The 16,278-nt window shown below is 36.6% G+C and overlaps 1 protein-coding gene across 1 annotated transcript in view; it reads right to left on the bottom strand.

The window, feature by feature from the left end:
- LOC150081560 (uncharacterized) overlaps positions 1-16,278 on the bottom strand; it is a 710,435-nt gene that overhangs the window by 595,276 nt on the left and 98,881 nt on the right. The window contains exon 4 of the mRNA XM_090380128.1: positions 7,202-7,384. Within this exon, the coding sequence (XP_090236254.1) occupies positions 7,202-7,384 (183 nt within the window). The remainder of the gene's footprint in view (positions 1-7,201; positions 7,385-16,278) is intronic.

Here is a 16,278-nt window from a genome sequence, read left to right as displayed (position 1 = left end):
AAAGGGCACAATGTACACATAACATGTCCACCGCAGAAAAAGCAAGCAGAGTTTTTTTCACAACTAGTAATCCATCACTATGATCCCAAAACTAAACAATGGAAACATGCAGAATCATCACCTCCTCAAAAATACAAAGGTGCAACCAAGCACTGGCAAGCTGATGCTGTGAAACATTTCTGAACTTCAAAAAGGGCTGTACTGTGGCAGTAAAGTATTATTCCAACCTCCTCATAAAGCTACATGCTGCTATAAAAGAAAAAAGTTGGCAAAAGCTGGCAAAAGGTGTGCACCTGCTCCATGATAATGCCTCCACACATGCTGCAATGAGGTGTGCTCACAAATGTGGATTTTAAATATTGCCACATCCTACTTATTCCCCGACTTGCACCCTCAGATTTCATCCTCTTTCCTGTCCTGAAGCCTTTTCTTCATGGAAAACACTTTGCTGCAGATGAGGTGATTTCTACTGCAAAGTCATGATTTGAAGGATAGTCAGAAGACTTCTACAAAACTGGCCTGTGGAAGTGTATTGAGAGATGTCAAAAATGTGTCATTTTTTCTGGTGACTATTTTTGAAAAAGTGTAATACGTGGTGTTTGTTTCAACCTTCTATCACAACAACAACTTTTGGGTGAATACAAATCTTTTTTGAACCCCCTCCCCCTTGTAAATCATATAGAATCATTAAAAGTTACTGATATCAAAGATGTTGAATACAGTACTAGTGTGGAGTGAAATTCAAAGTTCAACATTTACTAAACCTTGGTAAAAACTTTGGCTTGAGATTGACAACATTATTGAAAGTCCTAAACTATAAGAAAATAGTGAAGAATACGTTTATTAATAGATCTTGGGCAAGTTGAAGGTTTTGAAGATTTATAGCAAGCAAAAATACAACAGGGGATTGATGGAGAGGATTTGTTGGAAAATTAAGTAATGGATGATGCAGAAATCATATAGTCTGTAGCAGAAACATAGATCTAAATATGAAGAAGAAATTGGATCTAATCCAGAGCTAAAAGTTTCTCATGCAGCAGGCAAATACACTCTGCATGAAGCTTTACGTTATACTGAACAACAGCCTGATTCAGTAGTCAATAAAGGTGCTGTTTATAATGTATGTACATGATTTTATAAATGTACGTAAATTTTTATAAGTACACATTTTAAGTGAAAATATAATTCAAAACAAAATACAGTAATGTAATAAAATAATAAAACAAGAAAATAATAATAATAAAAATGAAATAATTCAAAATAACCCTTTTTATGATTCCCCACTTTAATTAACTTTTTCAGTTAACTAACTAATAGCTAGTCCTGATGAAATGGAATTCTTCTGCTGTACTTCTACTGTACTGGACTTCTACTGTACTGGAAAAATGATGCAAGATTATATAACAATAGCCAAAAAGAAACTCTACCCACTTCATTTGTCCAGCCCTTCTAATAATTTGTCCAATCCTCCTTTAAATTTATCCATATTACCCACTTCCAATAAACCAAAAGGAAGTTTTTTCCAACAATCAATTACTCTATTGTTGAAAACAAATTTTCTCATATCTATCTTACAACTATTCTTTTCCAATTAAAATTTATGTCCCCTTGTTTGTGTTGTCCAAAACATTATTTCAGGAAGGTTGCCTGCCATCAACACTTAGTTTACTCAAACCAATTAAGGCTTTAAACACTTTCAATCAGGTTCCCCAACAACTTAGTTTCCAGATGCTGAAATTTACAGATCTCAGATTTTTCTTGGGTGAGTACCCCTTTTGTGCCCCTGACTAGCCTTATTGCTACTTTCTGCACCCATTTATAAAATGAGGCTTTCAAACATGAGAACATTTCAAAAACATTTCATTTTGGATTATTTAAATGGCATTTATGGTTGGATTATTATTAAGTACTATTTCACAGTACCTTCAGTAGACAAAATTTTGGCACATTTGATTCTAGGCTATATTGGCCTATACTGTTATACATTGAGTGATCACTGAATTATAACTGCCTACATACTACCACGTTGCACTACCGTTCACATGGATAACAGCAGCTATTCACCTAGGCATTCACTCCACTAGATGTCTGAAGATATTCACAGGGATCTTCAGCCATGCTACCTACAAAGCTTTCCACTGTATCAGAACAGATGAATGATTGCATGTCCATATGCCTCACTTCCCATTCCAAAACATCCCACAGATATTCAATTGGATGTAAAGGCCAATCAAGGTGGGTGATTTCTACACTGTGTTCCTTGAGCCACTCATGCACAGTATGGGCCCAATGACAGTGCATTATTATCTTCTTGGAAGATCCCATTCCTCTCCAGGAAAAATGCAACATGGCAGGGTACATATGGTCTCCTAATAGCTGCCACTAGACCTTACCAGTGAAATGTTGGTCCATACCACCCAAGGGTCCTGGTTCTTGCCAGCAAAACATGCCCCATATTAAGCAACCACTGCCACCTGCTTGGTTGGTAGGCATAATGCACAATGGGTTCATGGGCTCATGTTGCTTGCGCCACACACACACGAAGGCATCCATCAGCATGTTGCACCAGGTATTTGGATTCGTAGGACCAGGACAATCATTTCCAGTCCCCCAGCATCCAACCTGCATGTTGTTGAGATCATGGCATTCGCTGTCGACAATGTCAGCAGTGGGGAGAGGGGTGTCTCATGGGCAGTCTGCTCTGAAATCCCATATATCTGAGTTTGTGCCACATTGTCATTTGGGATATCATTCTTGCATTCCCCATATTTTATTGCAATGTCAACTGTAGCACAGTGATCTGCCATTTGGTCTGTAGAACATCAGCTTTGCTTAATCCTTTACAGTTCTGTCAGCAGGAGGTGGTTTAACATTCAACACCATTCTTTATATGCCTTAAGCACAGCGGGCCATGAGCAGCCAACAAGACGTGCCATCGCCAATATAGAAGCACCCGACACACGCGCATCCACAATCAAGCCCTTCCGAAACTCCATGATATCCGTCCTATGTCCCATAACTGCTACTTTATTACTCTGACTTGCACGAACAGATGCAAATTACCACTGTTTTAGCATACATCTTTTTATACTGTGAGCTATGCGACATAGTTCATTACAAATGGGGTGAATCATAATTCAGTGATCACCAAATGTATATTAATTTAAGTTTAAATTTTCTAAATTTTGAATCAATGGTTATGCCACTGCACCATGTTCATTTCACTGCTTCCTCTTCTTCTTCATCCTCCCTCTTCTTTTTATTTATAATTTCTTTGTTGTATTGTTTACCATGTTTCCTTGGCTTCCTTGTGCAATATTATGCCACTTGGTCTACCATCACATTTTTAGTTAAGTTTCACATATGAACTAATCGCTTCATGGCTATTTAAATTAATTCTTATCTGGTGTTACAGTAATTTTGACTTGTTTTGTGCCTATTACATGATTTTTATAAATTGATATATATATATATATATACACCTAATTCTGTTTTTGCACGAACTTTTTTTACACGAATTTGGTTTAACACGAATTCAAAATAAATATTTCATTCTCTTTTTACGCGAGTCATTTTGATTTAACACGATTTCTATGAATTTTTTTTTGCCTAAATTCTAAGAAATTTTTTTTTTATTTGTGGCATATTAGTATCATTTCTATATTACACGCATCAATAGATTGGATAACAGCTAGTGTTTGCGTTTTGAAACGCGTGCTTTTGCTTACCAATGTTTACGTCTAGGTATCTATGAATCATCAACGTTTTTATTAATTTTGTGCACATCTACGGTATTCGTGCATTGTATCTTCAGCAGACACGTAGTAGTAAGCTCTATTTCAAAGTGAAAGAATCTTTAGTGAAATTTGTGCACATATAAATTTATTAATTTTGCCGATAGTCAATAAATTGTAAGTTTACAAATTTTTCATACCTTTTTTTATTAATTATAACTGAGATATTTTTCGGTAGCCCTTATATAATGTCGAATAATTCGCCTATTACCAAAATGAAAAGGAAAGCGATTTCTTTGGAACTTAAAATTCAAATTTTTGATCGTCTTGCAACTGGACAAGGGGCTACGTCTGTAGGAAGGCATTTTGGTGTACATGAAGCTACCGTAAGAACTATTAAGAAAAATGAAGCTGCAATTAGGAAGTCGGTATGTTCTGGAACAAAAGTAAGTGTTAATTCATCATCATATACAAGAGATATTGTCAAGGAAAAAATGGAAAAGGCCCTGGTAATGTGGATAGAAGATCAGTCACAAAAAAGAGTACCAGTAGATGGAAATGCCATCAAGCAAACAGCACTAAGAATTTACAGACAGATTAAAGAAAAGGAGCCAAGCACTTCATCTCAGTTAAACAGAAAGTATGAATTTTCTGCGAGTACAGGTTGGATGACAGGGTTTCTTAAAAGGAATGCTCTTCATAATATAAAAATTAAAGGTGAAACTGCATCTGCAGATGAATCGGCTGCTAAAGTATTCCCGCAGGAACTTGCAAAAATTATTGAAGATGGAGGATACACTCCTGATCAAGTGTGGAATGCAGATGAAACTGGTTTCTTCTGGAAACGAATGCCGAACAGAACGTATGTAGCCAAATCGCAGAAAACTGCTGGTGGTTTTAAGGTAGCTAAGGATCGTGTGACCTTATTATTTTCTTCCAACGCTTCAGGAGATCGTATGTTGAAACCACTGCTGGTAAATCGAGCCCTAAACCCACGTTCAATGAAAGGTGTAGATATCAATAAATTGCCTGTTCACTGGATGGCAAACAAGAAGGCCTGGGTGACCACTACTATTTTTACAGAATGGTTCAACAAATGTTTCGTCCCAGAAGTCAGACGTTATATGAATTTGAAAGGTCTCGAATTTAAAGTTCTTCTGATTCTTGACAATGCACCCGGCCATCCTGTCTTGGAACACCCAAATGTACAAATTTTATTTCTGCCACCTAATACTACATCTTTGATACAACCGCTAGACCAAGGTATAATTGCGACAATTAAAACATATTACGTAAAACGAACATTCCAACACGTTTTGGACAAACTGAATGATGAAACACTAACAGTCATTGATGTGTGGAAGAAATTCTCAATTATGGATTGTATCAATCAAGTTGGATTAGCGTTAACTGAATTAAAACCAGCAACTTTAAATGCGTGTTGGAAAGCGGTTTGGCCACAATGTGTAAAAAGCAAAGATCCCATCATCCCTAATACGACCGAATTTCCCAACATCATTACAATGGCACACAAAATTGGTGGAGAAGGATTCGATGATCTATCGTTTGAAGATATTGATGAATTGTTAACCGACAAAGCCCTAAGCGAAGATGAAATATTAGAGGTTGTCCTTGGGACTCCTTATCCCACAGAACGTAGTGATAATGAAGAAAATGATCCTGTTCTAAATGCAGATTTAATAAAAGAAGGTCTGGAACTGGCTAGAAAATTAGGTAATCATTTTGTCAAACATGACCCTAATGAGGAACGCGCTGGGAAGTTTCAACGCGAACTGAAGTTGTTGACAGCCTCTTACAGAGAATTATATAACGGACTAACCAAAACACGAACACAACGATTAATAACTGAATTCGTTCGTAAAACCGGTGAAACATCAGCACCAGAGGAGATTCGTGCTGATTTTGCTGAAGAGATCACAGAAAGAATTTCATTAATAGAGGAAGAAGACGATGTCCACAACATTTCTAGTGATGGCAGTGATATTCCAGTCGTACGCAAACGTATGCGCCGTTTATTATCAGAAAGTGGAAAATGAATAAAATCTTGTTATATGTAAAACAGATTTTTTTTGTTCATGAAGAATTTTTTTTCATTTCATATGCATACAAATTTATTTTAGTACATTTTAATTACATATTATTACATGTGTATTTTGTTGAAATAAAATAATAAGCTTAAAACGAATATTTTATGTGTTTTTTTTTTAAATTATTTTTACTGATTTTTTTAGATCCGGAACCAATCTTCTTTTCTTCCATAAATACAATGTCTTTTTTTACACGAATTTTTTTTACACGTATTTTTCAGGAACGTATCTATCGTGTAAAAACAGAATTAGGTGTATATATATATATTTTTTTTTTTTTTTTATTTGCTTTAAATATCGTATGGGAGAGCACATCAGCGCAATAAAGACAGCAGATTATGGGAGGCCTGCTGTGGTGGAGCATTTTTAGGAGGAGAACCATCAAATCTCTCCTTACGAAGCTGTTATCGTCGACTGGTCACACAGATTTTGGGACCACAAGTGGCTTAAAAGCTTGCAAATTTGCTCCTCTGAGAGTAACACTATTATAGGGACAGGGGGAGCCCGCATTTATCCCCTCTTCAAAGCTATGGTTCTTGGACAGGATAAACGGTTCTGCCTGGCATGATCCCGAGCCATTTCCGGTTCCAGTGTTCATATGGAGAATACTGCCCATGCTCCTGTAGAAACACATGCTGTGAGCCTGCCAATATTTAAGGATGTACTGCACGTTATGCCCTCTTCGAAGCTGTGGTTCTTGGACGGAATAAATGGTTCTGCCTGGCATGCTCCTGAGCCATTTCTGGTTCCAGTGCGCATATGGAGAATACTGCCCATGCTCCTGTAGAAACACATGCTTTGAACCGTGAGCCTGCCGATATTTAAAGATGTTCTTTTTTGTTATTTTGGTTTTTAAGAGCATTAGCAACTAAGGCCATATTGCTCTGGGGGTATGTGGTGGTCATTCCCTGACCTTTCCGCATCCTCTGTATTTGGTGGTGACGGGCTTGAACCCCGGTCTAATCAAGAAGCATGTGCTACACACTGCTGCTCCTTCCCACCTGGCTACGGAGGCGCCATTTAAAGATGTACTGCACGTTACGCTTCACTGTTGAAAATGGAGACGGACACCTCTAAAAGCATTGTTTAGGTATCTTAGAGAGGTATCTTATTTTATCAGTTTTATCCAGTGTAATTGTACTATTCATTTTACTTATTTTATTTTAATATTATTATCTTAACAACTCTAATTTATTTTATTTTATAAAAGTTTATAACGGCTGGTGCAGGATAATGCAGTCATTGTTGAGCATGAACATTCCCAACCCCAGAGACCTATTTGAAGGGAAAAAAATAATCACTGAACTGAACACCAGTATAAATTTCAGATAACTGAGAACTGCTGTTTGTTTTTCATACCATCATAAAGCAAAGGAATCTTCTTTCTGTAATACACAAGAGCTGGCAAAGTATCTAACCCATATTCAGCAACCAAATTTTCATCTGCAATTTTCACAAAACCAATTTCTTTGGCATCGGCTTCATCATCAATGTTTTCCATTTCTTCTAACACCTTATCACATTCTTCACAGTTATCCTTATCTACACAAAATATAAGTTATATAACAAAGTTGAAAGCCTAAATTTAATTGAAATTTTGTATATAAATAAAAAAAAATTTCAATAATTTGTATTTTTATACTCTTATTTCAAGCTAAACCGATATAAATTTCTTTTACAGCTTTTTTGTGATTTTATACAAATTTGATAAACTTCATTAAAAAATATAAGCACAAAACAGAAATATTTAAGCAGTTCTATCCATTCTTATAATAATGCAGAGAAGTGAAAACTATATTATATAAAATAATACAGTTTTTGACAATTCTAACATTAGACAAATGAGCTTCTCTGACCACCCTGAAAAAACTTGCGGATGGTACTAGATACAAGAAGAAATACTCATGCTTTTTAATAAAAATTTGCATATCACTGAATTACTATTGTTACATTAAATGTATTTTTTCTTCATCTTCTGTTCTTTGTTCTATTCCTACAAAAACAGAGTAAAACATAAAATGAATAATCCTTTTGAATGTTATGATTAATGATAATAAAACTAGTATTGGTGAGGAATAACACAAGACTTAATTATAAGAGTATTTAAACTCTTGATATTTATCTTAAAATAAAACTGCATAGACATTTCTTCTCTTCCTTTAAATAATGATCATATTTGTTCATGTCAAACATAGCTTCACATTACTGTTTACTACTATATTAATAATTTAATTTGTAAATGATGTTCCCATTCATAAATCTTTTATCATATATAAGTAAGGAATTAGATCTATCCACAAAGACTAACAAATCGAAGTTGAACTCAACAAATAATTTTATGGTGAAAATTTTTAAGCCTGTTATTGGAAAAGGGAGAAGTATAAATATATTTAATTGAAACATGATATTTTATTTCCGATTCAGAAATTATATCCATATTCATCCTTTTAAAATATTGACACTATAAAAAATAAAGTTCAACAAAAGGAGTACATCTTAAAATTAAAAAAAAATTCTGTTTATACTACAGGATGGCTACATACGATCAGAGAAGTTTACAAGACAAAGCCAAGGATATTACTGTATTTCATGATATGAAGATTTGAATGTGCAGCATGAGTAACCCTGTATTTCTAAGTTGATCATAAATCTTGAAGAAGAAACAGTATGCCGCTTAAGTTAAAATGTCTACTTATTTCAAAAAATATGGAACTACAAATTCATGTTTCTGGACTGAATTCAATTATAATGAAATAAATAAATTAATTAATTAAAATGAAACAAAATTAAAAGGGAAGCATTTTAAAATGGTTTAAGGTTAAAGTTGAAATGAAGCAGGGCTGCCCCTTATCACCACTTCTTTTAATAATATTCATGGGCCATTTAATAAAAGCAGCTTCATGAAAGTGAATTAGTAATTAGTGAATATAAGACAAAATTTCAGTTATTAAAGTACCTAAACTCTTGATATGTATTCTAAATGAAACTGCATTCACATTCTTGTCTTCATTTAAACAATGTGCAAATTGTTAATGAGATAGTATGAAAGTGGTTTCACAGTATCGTTTTTAACTTAGAACTCCCCTTTGGAATTGGGAAAAGCATATTAATAATTTAATCTATAAATTATATTTCCATACATATCATCATGTGGTGTGCACAGATCACTCTAGTAATACAAATCAAGCATTCTCAACTATCATATTCTCTTCCTTTAAATAATGATCATATTTGTTCAGGTCAAACATAGTTTCACATTACTGTTTGCTACTATATCAATTCCATTCACTATTCTCTTTCATGTTATCCTATTTCTTGTTAGAGTTTTAGCCTCAGCCAGAGTAAGCACTCTGCATTCCAATACTTTATTGTTATTGTTATTTGGTTTTTTTAGGGGCATTAGCAACTAAGGCCATATTGTTCCAGGGATACGAGGTGGTCATTCCCTGGCCTTTCTGCATCCTCTGTATTTGGTGGGCACGGGCTCGAACCCCGGTCTAATCAAGAAGTGTGTGCTATGCACTGCTGCTCCTGCCCACCTGGCTACGGAGGCACCTCAATACTTTATTAGCCCTGAGCTAGGTGCACTGGGTCACAGGTGTCCAGCATAGTTTCAGTGATGTCACGCTCTTCATCTATTTGGTCCACACAACTAAAACTCTCAACGGCTGTCAACAAAAGTGTTTTCTTTGATTTCTCCATGGAAAATTCCAGAGTGTGTGTGTGTGGTATGGTTGTTTATTGGCGCATTAGCTGCTATGGCTATAGTGCGCCTATTCGTAGGAATATTAGAAAATAATTAATAATGAAGCCAGTTTAAATTAATTTCAGGTCTGAAACCTATTTATAAAAAAATGATACACACCAATTTGTTTTAAAAAGCAGAAAAGTTCATTAACGTTTGCATCCTCTCCAATGATATGGTGTAATGTCAATGGTTCTCGACAATTAGCCGGATTTTGAAGTATTGCAGCTCAATGTTGTTGATACTGTGGACAGTCAATCAGAATGTTTGACTGTTAGATGTTCTAAGCAGAGAAGACACTGAGGAGGATCATCGCCCATTAGTAGATGGAGGTGAGTCAGATGAGTGTGTCCTATTCTCAATCGTGTGAGTACCACTTCTTCCCACCGCACTTGTCTGATTGCTCGAGTGCCAGAACTTTGGGTATTGTTTCAGCTGGAAAAGTTTGTTATTCGTTTGGGTATGCCATAACTCAGTCCACTGTGCATGGCATGCTGCCTGAATTAAGATATTATAATCTGGCGCTGGAATAGGGTTAGAGGTTGGGTCTAAACTTGGACTTTTGGCAGATATATCGGCCACTTCATTCCCTTTAATGCCTGAATGTGCTGGAATCCAGCAAAACTTCACTAGTTGTTGATAATGATAAATCTGTAATAACAAACTGCTGATTTTCATTAAAATATGGTGACTCTTTTGAGAGGGATTCTGCATTGCTCTAATTGAGCTGAGAGAGTCAGTGTAAACTATATATTTTGCAGATGGATGTAGAATCAAATTTTCTAGAGCTAACTGTATTGCGTACAGTTCTGCTGAAAAGTTGCTATACTCAGGTGGAAGAGAAGCTGATATGATATCAGAGGGAAACACTGCTGCTGCTCCAACAGTTGAAAGAGATTTGGAACCATTCGTATATATCGACAAGAAGTCAGCACAGTTTTGAATATGGCTAGCATGGAGTTGTTGCATAGTCAGTGCCGGTAGACGATTCTTTCCCTATTGAAGAAAATGGGTATCAAAGGTCAGTTGTGGAAAGGTGGTCCATGGTGGATGAGAGTAATTCTTTATCTGTTGCCTATTGTGGAGAGGAACATTCCAATTCTGTGATATTTCAAGGAGTCGTAGGCCAGCTGGTCGTATTTTACTTGGTTTATTTCTGTAGAGATTGAATAGTGGTTGAATAAAAAGGTATGGCTGAATAGGACGTGAAGAGAAAGTCTGTATTTTGGCTGCATATTTAAGTAATAACATTTTTCTACGAAGATGCAAAGGGGGCTCATCAGCTTCAATGTATAGACTGAGTTGGAGATGTCCTGTATGCACCAATTGCAATCCGCAATGCATTATGTTGAATAGGATCCAGCCAGCGTAACACACTCCTTTGGGCAGAATCATAAACTGGAGCACCATAATCTAAACGGGATCTAATCAGTGCTCTATATAAGAGCAGCAAAGTTGTAAAATCTGCTCCCCAAGAGAGGACAGATAAAGCTCTTAGCATGTTGATCTTTTTAAGACAAGCAGTACGTATTAATTAAACATGCTCAAAGAAGTTGAGCTTACTGTCTAGGATTAGTCCCAAGAATTTCATATTGCTGGCAGTCGGAATGGTAGAATTTGAAATCTGAAGTTCAGGATCTGTATGCAATTTGCATTGACTGCAAAAGTGGACCGCAACTTTCTGTTGGGAAAGACGATATCCATTGAGCTCAGCCCACTTTTGTACTTTATTGAGGGACATCTGCAATTGCCTTTCGATAGATCTCATGTTCTGAGAATGGCAAGAAATAGAGAGATCGTCAGCATAAAGGTAAGCCTCTACAGTGTTTGGGAGTTCTTTTGTAATGGAATCAATTCTAAGGGCAAACAGGGTTGCACTTAAAACTGATCCTTGTGGTACTCCTTCTTCCTGCAAGAATGTAGCAGAAAGGGAATTTTGATATCTGACCTGGAAAGATCGACTCTTGAGGAAGTTCCTAATAAATATGGGCAGGTTGCCTCGTAGACCAAGATTATATAGGTTACTGAGAATGCCATACCGCCAGGTGGTGTCAAATGCCTTCTCTATATCAATGGAGACCATGACAAGGTGTTCGTTTTTCACAAAGGCATTGCGAATTTCAGATTCCGCCTTGATCATCAGATCTAGGGAGGACTTGTTTTTGTGAAAGCCATGTTGACAATTACTCAGTAGATGTTGAGTTTCAATGATCTGGGTGAGTCGACTGTGGATCATTTTTTCAAGAATTTTACCAAGGCAACTTGACAGAGATATTAGTCTGTAACTATTAGGACTGGAGGGATCTTTTCCAGGTTTCAAAAACGCCAAAACTGTAGCATGGTGCCAAGAGATTGGATAAATATTTTCCAGGAAGATCTGGTTAAAAAAACTAGAAGCGGTTGTAAGTTTTTGTCATCGAGATGCTGCAGCATGACATAATATATGCCATCTAGCCCAGAGGCAATGTTTCGTGTTGTTCTGATGGCCTGTAGTAGTTCACAATATTGCAGAGGCTGATTATATGGAAGTGATAGTGAGATTCGAAAGCTGATAGGTCTCTGTTCAGTGGCGGCCTTAATTTTCTGGAATTTTGGAGTGTGGTTTGATGCAGCCGATATTTGGGCAACGGTTTTGCCCAAGGCATTGGCTATATCAAGAGGAGCAGAGAGTTCTTGCCCATTGCAGGAGAGAATTGGGGAAGGAACAGTCGGAAACTTCCCAGGAAGCTGCCTAATTTTTTTCCATATTAGTCTGGAGTCAGTGTTTCTATTGATAGTTGATGCGAACCTAGTCCAAGAATCTTTCTTGGCCTGCTTTTGAATGTAACGCGCCTTTGCCCTTAGTTTCTTGTAGCTAATTAGATTAGCTGTGGTTGGAGATCGACAGAATAAATTAAATGCTTTATTTTTTTCCTTCTTTGCTTTTGTGCACTCTTCGTTCCACCAGTAGTTGAAATGCCGTCGGGACGGGGGATTTGATAATGGAGTTGAGTACTTAGATGCAACTAAAAGATGGGATGTAATATAATCAGTAACTTCATGTATGGGCTGTAGTTGAATAGTTTTTTTGTCAAGAGTGATTGCTGACTGAAATTTGGCCCAATTGGCTTTAGAGAATTTCCATTTCCTGCAGGGCTGTTGTAATGGTGGTTGTGTAGTCAACAGATTACAAACAATTGGAAAATGATCACTGCCCATGGGATCATCCAAAGTGGACCATTGCATGACTGAAAACAGTATTGGAGAGCAAATCGATAGGTCAATTGCGGATGTCTGTCCAGTAGGTAGTAACTGTATATGGGTGTGCGAGCCACTATTAAGAAGAGTGAGGTTTTGTTTTTCTAGTAAAGTTTCAATCATTCGGCTGCGTCTGTCTAATTTAGATGATCCCCATAGAAGATGGTGGCCATTGAAATTCCCTAGCAAGCAGACAGGGGAGAATAGCTGTCTTAAAAGTTGTTCAAGGTCATTGTAAGAGAAAGCATGATTTGGTGCGAGATAAACTGAGACAATGGTTAACGTGATCTGAGTAATCAGACGCACAGAAACTGCTTCGATTTGGGTTCGAAGAGCGATTTGTCTAGCCGGAATCTTTGAGCTAATCAAGATGGCTACACCACCACGAGCAGAATCGGATGTATTCCGATCTCTTCTATAGATTGAATAGTTTTTTATGGAAACGGAGATTTGAGGAGTTAAATAGGTTTCTTGCAGGCAGAAACCAACTGGAGAGTAATGGTTAATTAAGTTTTGAATGTCGTCGATGTTGCCACGAAAGCTTCTGCAATTCCACTGCAAAATGTAAGGCATTACTTGAATTTAGAAGAAGAAGCTGAACCTGACATGGTTGTCTTATGGCGTTCAGGCTTTGGTTTATCTCTTTTTGGAAAGGAAGGGTGACCGGTGTCCATCTCTTCTTCTGCAAATATTTCCAGAATCAGATCTTCCTGTTTGGATGGGTAGTCTGCCTCCATCGATGTGTCCTGAATAATCTTTTCTGAAGTCGAACTATCATTATTTTTAGTAGTGGCATTCACTGGCGGAGATTGAGATTTTGCTGGTATTATGAGAGGCATATTATTTGCTTGGTCTGGGTGCTTAACGGCACTGGACTGTTGCTGAGAGAGGACAGCCCGAGCCCAGTCAGAGATTGAAGTGTTTGAAGGAACAGTAACATCGGTTTGTGTGGAAATGGTTTGATATTTTTTTGCAATATTGGCATAGGTACGGTTAGGTATACTGGGTGCAATTAATTTTCTTGCTTCCTGATAACTAACTCTGTTTTCAACTTTATATTTCACAATTTTTTTCTCTGTTTTCCACCTCTCACATGTCTTAGAGTAGGCCAGATGGTTGCCTTTGTAGTTGGGACAGATCATTTCTTTCACCGAACAATCACTTTGAATGTGATCGGAGGATCCACAGTTGGGACAAACTGGGTTGCTTCTGCATGTCGTTTGAGAGTGGCCATACTTTTGGCATTTATAACATCTCAACGGATTGGGTATGAAAGGACAAGTGCGGCAAAGTAGATATCCAGCTTTTACTGGTGAGGGTAAGCTTGGACTGTTAAAGGTGAGAATGATATTTCTGGTAGGTGTGAGAATATTGTCTTTTTTTATCATAATTCTTTTTACAGCAATTACATTTTGTTCCTGAAGCTCTTCTTTAATTTCTTCCTCCGTCACATTCATCGGATCCCAACTAGATATTACACCCTTTGATGTATTTAGGGTTGCATGTGGAGTTACATTAACTGGAATACCAGCGAAAGTTGTCTTTTTTAGTAATTTTTCAGAGTGCCTGCAATTTATAGTTTCAATAAGTAAGTCCCCTGATTGCAGTCTCTTAACCGTCTTGGGAGACCCTGCAATACTTTCCAGGTGTTTTTGGATTAGAAAAGGGGATAGCTTACTGAGAGACTGGTCAGATAGTGAATGCATAATTAAGAATGCAGGTAAGTCTGTCACCGAGGGATTGGTTTTCAACCTCTTTGCTTGCGATGAATCATGGTCATTTTCTGTGTTTGGCCGACAGCTTGACGGCTCTAAAGTTGGAAACATACTTTGTTCTGTTGGCTCCTCTTAGCCCCTGGCAGATGAACTTTTCTGCCAAGGTTACCACCGGCCCCACCAGGAGGCAGGAGCAGTGCCTGGTGTGACCAAGCGAAAAGTAGTAAGTGGTTAGTAGTAAACTAGAAGAAATAAAGAAAGGTTCCTTTCCTTTCTTGCTCTGTACAAGTGTTTTTGTAACAAGAGCTGTTTTTAAATGAATAAATTTATTAACGTCATGAACGTAAAATAACTAGAAATCACTTTTGGGAAATCGCAGTAATAGCACAGAGGAATCGCCCAGTCACAATCGCTTGGCACCCGGGGCCGGATAATTCCAGAAATCTCTGTTAGTTGTCAGACAAACAGGAAAAAAAAAATGCATGATAAAGTTAAGCCTAATTATATAATAATAATAATATGCATTTATTTTCTGAGCCAGAAGTACAAAGAAGCGGTAAGTCACATCAACACAAACAGCCAAGGAACACATGTTAGTCAAAGAGTACTCCAGAATGGAGACCATGCAGAAATGTGACACGACAGATACAAAGCATAGCATGCTCTGAATCTGCCATGGAATAGCTATAAGGGCCGACATAGTGATTATTAAGATAAACAAAATAACAATAAGATAATTTATAATAAAAATACTCAGCTGTAGGAAAAACACAGAAAAACATTGAAATAAAAATGAGTTTAGTCATTTAATACAGGAATTATGCCTTGATTATTATTAATGAAAAATATTAATGAGGAAGAGAAAGGATGCAACAAATTGGTTATTTTCTGGGCTGAAGAAAACAAGGTATGAGAATCAACAAAGAAGATAATGTTGAATGGAAAGTGCCTTTCAACCAAATGCCACGTGATTAATTAAGAGGTGAGACTTGGGTTTTCTCTAGAGAATAGGGAATTTTCCTTGCCATGAATTCACAAATTTCAGAACAGTCAAAGGCAGAGTTATATAATTTGAAAAAAAAAAAAAAAACGAGTTTATTGTACCAAATCAAAAAAACCAATTTCACAATATCCGAAGCATTTTACCATGAACGATTGTAATTTTTTAGGCTCATAACTGGACTTTAAAAAGTCTGTCTAAGAAACCAGTAGTCAAAGAAGGAGATTTTTTTTGAAGAATACCAGCAAAATATATGGTATGGTAGGATGTGTTCTTAAAATCAGAGAATAGAACTCTCACTTTCAGGAGAGTATAAAAAAAATTTTAAAGGTTTCCAGTGAAAAGGTAAAAATTTTTGCGATTATTAAGCAAAGGCTGAATTAAGACAGCAACAAAATGCAGAATTTATATCCATGTACATTATGCCAATTTGATTTTTTTGAGTTAAGGGCATTTAGAATAAATAAATTAGTTGTAAGCAAGTAAGTTGTAGTGGACCTCCTTTAATTCATAGTGAATTTGATTACTTTGAAATGGGAACAGTTGTATAATAATTGTGGGGAGGATAAAAGTTTAAAGTTAAACTCTTAAAAGTTTCAGGCCAGAAGATGAGATTGAGATGGGACCATTCAGGGAGAAAAAAAGTTATTATTTAGTTTGACTGTAAAATAATACAAGTGGTCCATTATATAAACACTTGAGATTTTAATCATGCAGAAAGGAATGTAATCCAGGCCAG

This window comes from Mastigoproctus giganteus, chromosome 8, assembly GCF_048544385.1.
Source record: "Mastigoproctus giganteus isolate SK-2022 chromosome 8, ASM4854438v1, whole genome shotgun sequence".
Lineage (NCBI taxonomy): Eukaryota > Metazoa > Arthropoda > Arachnida > Uropygi > Thelyphonidae > Mastigoproctus > Mastigoproctus giganteus.
This window is presented reverse-complemented; position numbering and strand designations above follow the sequence as displayed.